The sequence below is a fragment of the Uloborus diversus genome, chromosome 3, assembly GCF_026930045.1.
Source record: "Uloborus diversus isolate 005 chromosome 3, Udiv.v.3.1, whole genome shotgun sequence".
NCBI lineage: Eukaryota > Metazoa > Arthropoda > Arachnida > Araneae > Uloboridae > Uloborus > Uloborus diversus.
This window is the reverse complement of record NC_072733.1, coordinates 68,007,670-68,018,220: the sequence shown is the minus strand read 5'-3', so window position 1 is coordinate 68,018,220 and position 10,551 is coordinate 68,007,670. Positions and strand designations below refer to the sequence as shown.

The 10,551-nt window shown below is 34.0% G+C and overlaps 1 protein-coding gene across 1 annotated transcript; it reads left to right on the top strand.

Annotated features, from left to right (window-relative positions):
• The first annotated feature begins 2,143 nt into the window (after positions 1-2,143).
• Positions 2,144-4,012, top strand: LOC129218780 (E3 SUMO-protein ligase KIAA1586-like). Its single transcript, XM_054853103.1, has one exon. It carries the CDS (start codon positions 2,144-2,146, stop codon positions 4,010-4,012), a length of 1,869 nt encoding a protein of 622 aa, XP_054709078.1.
• Positions 4,013-10,551: the final 6,539 nt, after the last annotated feature.

The following is a 10,551-nucleotide window of genomic DNA, read 5'->3' as shown; positions in this document are numbered from 1 at the left end:
GCTAAAATTGAGGGGAAAATGTTATCAAAATGGTAAAATGTTACACATTCTCATATATTTATATATGACTCAGTGTGTTTCATCTCCAGTTGAAAATATATTTCATCTTTGACACCTTTGAAGAAATAAGTACAACAGCTATTTTTTAAAAACATAAAATAAAAAAAGAAAATACGATTGGTGTTTAGAACGTTGCAGTCCCATCCTCCTAATAAAGCAGTTATTGGGGGGATATAATGCTGGATAAGACTAATGGTTATTGAACTTAATTGTAGTTTAAACATCTTAGCTAAGATTTTAAAAAGATTAAGTTGATTATCGCCATGCATGCTTCCTCTCTAGGATCATACATTTCTTCTTTTTTTTTTAAATTTATTTATTTTTTATTTGAGCAAAAAAGCGAAAATGCGTTGCTTTATTTTCGCAATTCAGATAGTGTTTTCGCATTATGCGAAAAATGCGACCGTAGCGGAAACTCTGCTCCCAAGGCAGGCCTGTCATTTAAAGAGGATCAGGAGGGGCACTTTCCCTGCTGACTTTGAGAAATCAGAAAATAATGTATTTACATTGGCATGGTTTTTGCTGTTTTTTGGTTTCATATGCATTAAGTGTATGGAGGATTCAACAAAAAAGCAAAATTTTGGTGCATTTGTTACAAAAAACGTGAAAAAATTAAAATACTTTAGAAGGTTGCATTATTAAAATATAATATTACGAGAGCTTAATTATTTGTGTCTTATTTTATTTCTGTAGTTGTGTTTTTCGTAGGTTCGTGAATGTCATAACGGTGAATTATATACTTTAATTTTTTGATTAAAAAACATCAAATTAAACTCCTTCGAATCCAACTTGTGCCAAGAACTTAGAGCTGCAGGGTTTATCACTATGTAACATAAAAATTTCATTATACAGTTGTCGCGGCTTATATGAGTCGCATTTTGTTATAAACAGCTTTAATTCTATAAAGCGGCTGATTCAATAAAGCTGGATTTCGTTTTTGATTTCATTCATTAAGAACGGTTAATTCAATTGTCCACTGTTTCAAAATGTTGAAAATTTAGTGCGGCTACTCTTTGTGTGCCTCCCTTCGTCGTGTAAAGCTGAAAGAAGCTTCAGTGCGCTGAGAAAGCTGAAATTTAAGGTCGACTATGACACAAAAGCGGTTGAATCATGTTGCTTTATGTTACGTTCACAAAAACATCTTGGACGAAATTGATCACAAAAAAATAGCACGGATATTCGTATCCCATGCGCAGTCTAGAAAAAAATGTATTTGTTGGTATTTAATTTTTTTTCTTATTGTGTAATTATGTAAATCAAGAGGTACCCGTTTAAAAGTATTGTATTAAATGTAAACCCACTTCTATTTGATGTCAAGTTTTTGTATCATATATATATATATATATATATATATATATATACAGTGCTCGATTTCAGGCGGAACGCGGCGGAACGGCGTTCCGGAACCTCTCTCTGTAAAAAAACTAAATTATTTGAAAACAGTTAAAATTCTTTGTCAGTGAGTAGACTCATCCGCCGCGGCGCACGTGCAGTATAGCTTCCTCCCCTCCAGGTTAGAGATAGACTCGTCCGTCTGGCGTCTATTCCCCATTTCGTTCATCACTAGATGCTCAGTTGCTCAGTCGTAGTCCCGTAGTCAGGAGTCCGTGTTGTCCTGTACTGTACTCTACTACGCGCTACCCACTTGCACACACGGTCGTCTTTTATTTATCTCTGTTACGTTACTTAGGTTAGTTGTGTTGAAGTTTATCAATGTATGCGAGTGTGATTGTTGTGAAATAAGATGAACAAAAAGTTAACCGATTTTTTTTTACCCTCGGGTGATACTAAGAGACTTAAGCGAACCATTGATTGTGAAGACAACCTCACGCAACCATCTTCAACGACCTTACAACTGTCAACTAGCACTGAAAAGGTAACCAGTTCAGATTCTGACGAACATCACTCTAAAGAACAAGGACAAAAGGTTGAGTGTAACGACAATGCCTTGCCAGATTGTTGGACTAATTTTCAAAAAACTGATTTTTGCGAAAAATATGACTGGTTGTTAATTAAAAATGGAAAGTTAGGATGCAGTACTTGTAAAGAAGTAGGGATCTTATCTGTTAAGAAAAAAACAGGTATGAAAATTTCAAAAGAATGGGCAAATGTTGAAATAGACAGTTATGGTGACACTAAACAGAAAAAGCAAACGTCTTTAAGGAAAAAGATTTTTGACCACAAAGAGAGTGCTGGTCATAAGGCAGCTGCTGAAATCCTAATCGAAAGTAAAGACGGAAAACTGGAGAAAACTATTTTGAGACAGAACTCTCATGAAAAAGAAATAACGGGGAAAATTTTCCGAACGGCGTACAAGGTTGTTAAAGAAAATCAGTCTTTTAACAATTTTGAAACGGAAGTTGATTTGCAAGAATTAAATGGGATTAACATGGGTCGCATTTTACACTCAGACAAAGCCTGTGCTAAAATTGCTTTGCATATCAGTAAGGAAATGAAGAAAACCTTTGTAGATGAAATCATTAAGAATGATACAAAACTTGGTTTGATAATTGATGAATCCACGTCCTTAAGTAATAAGTCAAGTTTAATAGTATACGTTCGGTGTTCTTTGCCTAAAACCGGTATGAGTGGCTCCACTAACGTCTTTTTGGATCTAATAGAACTAGATGGCGTTACTGCTAGAGCTGTTTTTGACTCTTTGATGAACTGTCTTCGGTCTAATGGACTATCTGACGTATTTTTAAGTAATAATTTAACAAGCTTAACTTGTGATGGTGCTGCTACTATGATCGGTAAGCACAAAGGCGTTGCAACATTATTTCGTGAGAAATTTCCTTCTGTTATTGTTTGGCACTGTGCAAACCATAGACTTGAGCTGTCAGTGTCAGACGTTATTAAATCTGTTTCAGAAGTTAATAGGTTTAAATCTTTTATTGACAAACTCTATGTTGTCTATCATGCTTCACCAAAGAACAGCAGGGAACTTCGAAGCTGTGCAACTCTTTTGGATACAGAAATGTTAAAAATTGGAAGAGTCTTGAGCACCCGTTGGGTGGCATCTAGTTTTAGATCTGTGTCAGCTGTTTGGACGTCATATGAAGCATTAGTCGAACACTTTAAAGAAGCTTCAAATGACCCATCTAGAGACAGCAAAGATAAAAGTACTTTTTCCGGACTTCTTAACAAAATCCCAGAAACTAATTTCATTCTAGACCTGGGATTGATGGCAGATGCTTTGCAAGAACTTTCAGAACTAAGTGAAGCTTTACAACATCGTAATGCAGATTTGAACTATGCGAACAGAAAATTGCTAATCACAGTTGGTTTATTTGAAGAAAGAAAAACAGTTCCAGGGTCCTACTCAACAATGGCTCAAGAAGAAGTAAACAACGTGTCTTTTTTCGGAGTTCCTCTCCACACAAAAGAAGGGAGATCAGACAATCAGCCGTTGAACCCCAAAATATTTTACGAGGCCCTTAAAACTTCTATTGAAACGAGACTACTTGATGACAAAGATGTTGAGTTAGCTACAACTCTTGAAGTTATGGATACCAAAACCTGGCCGACGAAACTCCCAGTAACTTTTGGGGAAAATGAAATGAGGAAACTTGCTTCCAGGTTCAAACTTAACGAAAGACAGTTAATTACAGGTTTACGCGAATATATCTACTCCAGAGAGTTACCAGAAAGCCTCAATCCTGTAAAACAATCAATTGACTCGGTTGCCATTTCATCAAGTGAATGTGAAAGAGGATTCTCTCAGATGAACTTAATAATTACACCGCTGCGATCTTCACTCAACATAAGAACGGTTTCTGGCCTGATGTTTTTGAAAATTAATGGACCTCCTCTTAGACTGTTTGATCCAGAGAAGTATGTTAACTCTTGGCTGGTTTCTGGACACCACTCGGCGCTAGCTGTCAAGAGTAAGGAAAGATCAAGAGAAGGCAAATACGAAGAAAACATGATGAAGTTTTGGAGTATATTTTAAGAACAATTTTTGAAACAGTTATGTTGTATTGTTTTACTGCTTTTCATTATGTTTATTAAAAAGTTTGAGTTCAATAAAATATTTCTTTCTTTTTAACCGAATACTCCCTTTCTTACGTGGTTGGCAGTTTGACTTGTTGATTGACTGTGTTAAAGTGTTGATGTTGCTGACTGAAATTTCTTCTTACTTGATTAGTCAAAATATTTGTTTCAAGCCTTACTTTTTGAACACTAAACTATTGTTGATTGAGAAGTAAAAACAGCCTAAAAATGCGTAATTTTAAACTGAAATTTTGAAAATTTTCCGAGAGCCCCCGGACCCCCCTTTAGCTGGGGGGGGGGTATGGATACCCCTCAGACCCCCCGGTGTGTCCGCCCTTAACAGAGTTCCGGTACCTCAATTTTTAGAAATCGAGCACTGTATATATATATATACGAATTTTTCTAGATGCAACTTGAAAATGACAGAGTCAGAATGGTCCCCCCAATAAATTTCAGCTGACGACGCCAATGCTACGATGACGATTATAAAATGTAAAAATGCGATATTTTACGAAAAGAACATTTTTGTACACACCAGTTTAGATTATTCTAACACATTAAGTAACGAATCCGGGCGTTTAGGTTGAAAATAATCAGTAATAATGAGTCATTGAATCCAAAGTAAATACAGCATCTTCCAGGATTGGAACACTTTGCAAAGTTTTTTCCTGGTCTTTATGATAAAGAAAATAGTCTTTCACTATTATTAAGCTCTTAAATGCAGTATTGAAAAAAGAGACGAGCTGTGTTTCATCCTCTTCTTCTTGTTCATTTTCATTGGCGGCCGAAAAGTCCATAAAGTCAGTTACGGATGGTGCAGAAGCGTTTCTGTTTTCATGGATTAACTTTCAACAGAGTGGATTACGTTTAAAAATGCACAGAGGGAAACACTTTTCTTAATTTTAAAACATTTTTTCTCTTTTTTTTAACTGCCAAAGGAAAACGTAAAATGCGGGAAATTCATAAATAACAAACTTTCCATCCAGGTTAAATTAATATTATTAGTGTACGGAAAAACTGGGAACTGATGATAAAAAACGTAAAATGTGGAGAAAACGTAGATTCGAGGGGCGTAAAATAGCGTTTTCGCAGTGAATACGATAAGCAAGCATGAAGAAAAATATTACCATGCAACAATTTTAACAATTTTCCAAAGCATTTTTTGAGAATATTCAAAGTTATTGAATTTTTTCCACTTTTTTGAACCACTGTGCGGTGCTTTGCTAGGGATGCATCACTAAATCAACATCAATTTTTTTTTTTTACTTTTCAGTTCTAACTTGTCTCAGGAAATTTATCTCTTTGAGACACAAGCGCGAAATACTGGATATTGACATGCATGAGGACCATTATCACTGGCGCTGACATAGAAAGACGAGAAGACAGATTACAATCTCGTTGGAGAGGATTATAAATCGCAAAGATCGACAAGAGGCAGGGGCGGACTGGGTCCCCCTAAAGCCCTCGATCCGTCTCTTAAGTGGCGACACGCTCCAGCGTCCGCCATTTTGTGTCGTTCCGCAACTTTCTCCCTATCTCAATAGTAGAAAAATACAGAGTTTCGCTCATTGAAAAGTATCTTTTTATCAACGAATGTTCATAGATTTTTAATCGTAACTTATGTAACTGAGAATAAACACACAAAAATGTTGAATTTTACCTTAGTAAAATATTTTTTTTATTATTAAACCGAATATTAGTAAAAAGGTGTTTTGAAGAAATGTTCGACCATTTTTTAGAGTAATTTCTTTTTTCCCCCAATATAGACCTTCTGAGTTACAAATTACTTGAAGTGTTTTAAATATGTGTTTTATTATTAGAAAGTTGGTGTAGTAGGACCAGGGGCGGATACAGAAAAATCTCTCGGAGGGGGCCCGGGAAATTGAATAGCACCTCCTCCTTCCCCCTGCCACATACGATGTTTCATAACAAAGTTTTAATTACTTTATTTTAAAATGTCTTTTTTTTTTAATTTTTTTAGGATCCCTTAAACTAATGATCCACCTCTAAGTGCATACATATTATGTACCAATATACTTTGAATGTGGACGTAAAACATCTTTAACGTTTCAAGCCCATTAAATACTAAACCATAATAATGTTACCGAAATGCTATACTATTAGCGGTTTTAATTTTAGGAACAATGTCGTAATGATTATAACACGAGGGCAAGGTTATTCAATAAAAAAAATAAACCCATACCTCATTTGAGTTTTTAATATTATTTTATAGTATTTTAACTATAAAATATTATTTAATTAAGAAAATCATAGCTGTTAAACATATAAGTTTTACTGAAAAATTCAGGACAATTTCTGTGTGGATTTCAAAGCAGTTACTTATTGTTCTTGAAGCCATGATACAGTTGAGATATCATATCCATATTGCATGCCGCCTCCATTAATATCATGGTTTCCTCAAGAAACTACGATATGATTTCTTTCATTTTGCATTTTTTATAAGCTGAAAAAGAAAAAACTATTATTTAGCAAATAGCTTCCTGGATCAAAATAATTCTTTTAGGCACGCCTGCACATTTTTTGAAGAATGTTAGTTATTGATTCCATCAAAGAAAAATTAATGGACGAATCGCGATATTACGTTCCCTTTAATTCAAAACCAGCGAGTTAAATGTATAAATGTATTCTGCCACTCTAGGATTCCAGTATGATTTCTTTAGCAAACAAAAATGCTATTATTTAAAATATGCTCTATGCGTGTTTTGTGTTCTGTTTAATTAACTATATAAAAAAATGCTATGGAGAAGTGAATTAAAATATAGTGAATGAAATAGTTAAATAAATTCATCGTTTTGGGATGGGCATGGGCTTCCTGCCCCCCCCCCCCCTTCCCTTAAATCCACAACTGAGTAGAACAGTAGTGAGCTAAATTAATTATGTCATAAATTATTTGTGGGAAACAGTTTGAACTTATTCATGCAAAGCAGTATCATTTATATTTCTAATGTGTGTAATTTTCTTATGAAAAATTATTCACTTCTAAAAAATTGCAAAATTTCTTTTTGTTTTAACTAATTAGGTTTTATTTTCAGCATGACTCTTCCATGTTTTTTTTTCTTCTTCTTTTCTTTACATTTTACCAACACTTTCTTGTTTCTCATGACGATTTTACATTAAAAAATGCCTTTCATTTAAACCTGATTTTTAAGGATACTACTAGTTTTTAAAAATTCAACGAAGTGATAATAAAATGTAACCAGTTTTAAATCAATATTAAAAAAATAATAATAATTGAATTATTTGATACCAATAGGAATTCAAATAAAGGAGTGCAGATTACATCTGTGACGATATGTTATAAATAGCAATAATGAATTTATAAATTAACAGATACTGAGATAAATCATACATATATATTTTTATTAAAAAGGTTTTCACATCAAAATAAAAGTTAAACGAAAACAGATTTTTTTCCGGGCAAAAAAAAAAAAAAAAAAAAAAAAAAAAAAAAAAAAAAACTTCATGTAATTATATAAATTGGCTTGAGTTACAAGTTACTCTAATCTCAAAGAAGCTTAATTTTTTTAATGAATAATTTCATGCTTTTAATATCTTAATTTTTTACGCAAAATAGATAAATAATTAATTTGGCAACACACTGAAACTCATGGCTATGACACAATTAAAAGCAAAGCGAAGTGTTCTTAAAATAATTTCGCTACAGTTATTGAGACATCTTGAGACTAACTAAACAATAGAAAATTTACATTAAAAATAAATAAAATAATTAGTATATTTAAATTTTGACGGCTTTGTTATCTTAAACTCAGAAAAATCAGTTTTAAAATCGGGGCAAATATTTTACTACTGCTAGCAATTTATTAGGTGCCGTTACATAGTTGAGCTTTACAATATTTGAAGGAATTATTTCTGATGATTTTAGTGAATGTCCCTATTATCCCATGAAAATTAACAAACCATCAGACAGTTTCATGAAAAGTAAAAAATATTACAATTTCAACAAGAGTTTCAAAAAGTATCTGAAATTGCACAGCAGTATTGATGAAAATATTTAAAATACATAAATAATCTTTCAATGTATTTCGATATAGTAATTTTGAACTGTTAGAACATCTTAATGCACTGCACCAAGGCATCTTCACATTAAAGATAGCGTTTGATGAAAAATACGAATAGCAAAGAGAAAATATCTAGTATTCCGCACAGTGAAATCACGCAGGCAACGACACAAAATGGCGGACTGAACCCACGTGACTGCCCGCCTCCAATCGCAGTCGAAAGCGGCGCGGAGTGCATGGATCAAAGTGTGTCGCCACTTAAGAGACGAATCGAGGGCTTTAGGTCCCCCAAGAGGGCGCCAACCTTAACTACCAAAGGGCTCGAACGAACTGAGGTTCAAGGGCGCAAAGGTTTTGAAGTTACAAAAATAAACGAAAGCGCACAGGTTTGAGGTCATGAAAAAACGAAGGCGCACAGGTTCAAGGGCGCCAAAAATAAATAAATAAAGCAGACGAAGTCGCACACGTTAGAGGGAGCAAAAAAAAAAAAAGAAGGCACAGAGGACGTTCGAGGGCGCACCGGCACACTTTTTTTTTTTTTTTGCATTCTCAACACTGAGCACCTTTTTTTTTCACCCTGGAACCTTTTCTTTTTTCATTTCATTTGTGTGCCCTTCGTTTTCTTTTCTTTGTGCCCTCCCCTCGAACCTGTGCGCATGTTTCTTTTTGCTCCCTCAAACATGTGCGACTTTTATATATATATATATATATATATATATATATATATATATATATATATATATATATATATATATATATATATATATATATATTTTTATTTGGCTCTTTGAACTTGTACGCCTTTGTGTCATTTTTTTTTTTTTTTTGGCCCTTTGAGAGTCAAGGTTGGCGTCCTTTTAGGGAACCTATTCCGGCCCTGGTAGAAAGATCCATTTTTGGGTACAAAACGTAAATTTTGAATAAAAAAACTACTCATCGAAATTTTTTTGAAAATGTCTATAAACCTTCCCAGCACCAACCTAGTTCGACTGAAAATTTTAACGAAATCAGTTCGGTAGTTTCTGAATTCACCCCGTACATATACATTTAGATTTTGTGTTTTATTTATGTAAAGAAGACATTAGTGCTAAATTACAGGCACACTTAATTTCATTCATAATCTTCAGTGTGATCGTAACTTCAATAAATATACATAATTCTTGAAAGTTTTGTGACTGAAGATCTGTGATGCGACTTATATGCAACATACGGTGCTTCAAGTTTTTTTTTTTTTTTAATTTATATTTATTTCATTTTGGTTATTTATATTTATTTTTTATTTATTATTTTTTTTTAAACTTTTCTTCGGACATGGGGCTCATAGAAGTGAAGCTGATACTTAGACTTTACATCGAAAAGTAAATGATTGTACATCAAAAAGTACAATCGAAAACAAACTGTGGAAAAAAAGAGAAAAAAACAGTTCTTTTTGGTGATTTTTCAAATATTTTAGGGGGAGGGGAGTACCACCCTGAGGGTCCCTCCTTGCTAGAAATGCTCATCTTTTTAAAGTTTTCTTTTCTCTTGTCCCCCAGAAGAATGTTGAAGATTAATATAATGCTCCCTCCCACTCCAAAAATATATATATATATATTTATATATTGGCTCAGAAAAAATTGGGAGGGGGAAGAAGTTGATCTCCAGAACTCCAAAACGGGGTGGGTAATAGGGGGAAACAGTGTTCATACTTGCAGGTCCGGATCTATAAATTTTGGACCCCCTGCAACTGAATCTGCAGGGCCTCTCCCCAGAGGCCAGCAGTGTATATTTGCAACGTAAATAAGTCTTACTGCTTTTTTTTTTCTTTTTCAGTTTCTTTGACCGTCGAGCCCCCTAAGACCATGTCTGCGGGTATGCAGATCCGGGCCTGCATATTTGGATTCAGGGGGTCATTTTAAAAGCGACATTTTATACAGCATTTTACGGAAACGACAAATAGAATCGATATTGATAATGCTGCTTAAGAATTTCCGTTGATGAAAAGTAGAAAGTTAAAATTTTAGGCTGAGAAGAAAAAATCTTTTCAAGTATAAAAAAAATGTATCGATAAGGACTTTATAATCATAGTTTTTTCTTCTTCTTCTTTTCAGTAAAAGATTTAAAAACTACTACCAGTATACAGTTTTAGATCACGTTTTAAATGTTTTGGTCTAGGGAAAATATTACCTTTCATAATGCAATAACTTTTGAAAAATATTTATTACAATTTTTCCGATCAACAGTATTTCGTGTTGAAGAAAGATTATATTAAAATATAAAACATGTTTTAGATAATAAAATCTTGTTTTCGTTCTGTAAAATCATAAGCATGTCGATTTTTTGTTGTGTGTGCGTGGGAGGGGGAGGGCATATGGCATAAAGCAGGACAATGTAAGAGGGGTGGCAAATTTGGTGCCTGCTCCGGGCGACAGAAACCTACGCTACGACGCTGATAGGAGCTGGCGTGCTGATTGGCAGC

Coding starts and splice junctions, on each gene's coding strand:
- LOC129218780 (XM_054853103.1), top strand. CDS start 2,144: ATGAAAATTTCAAAAGAATGGGCAAATGTTGAAATAGACAGTTATGGT.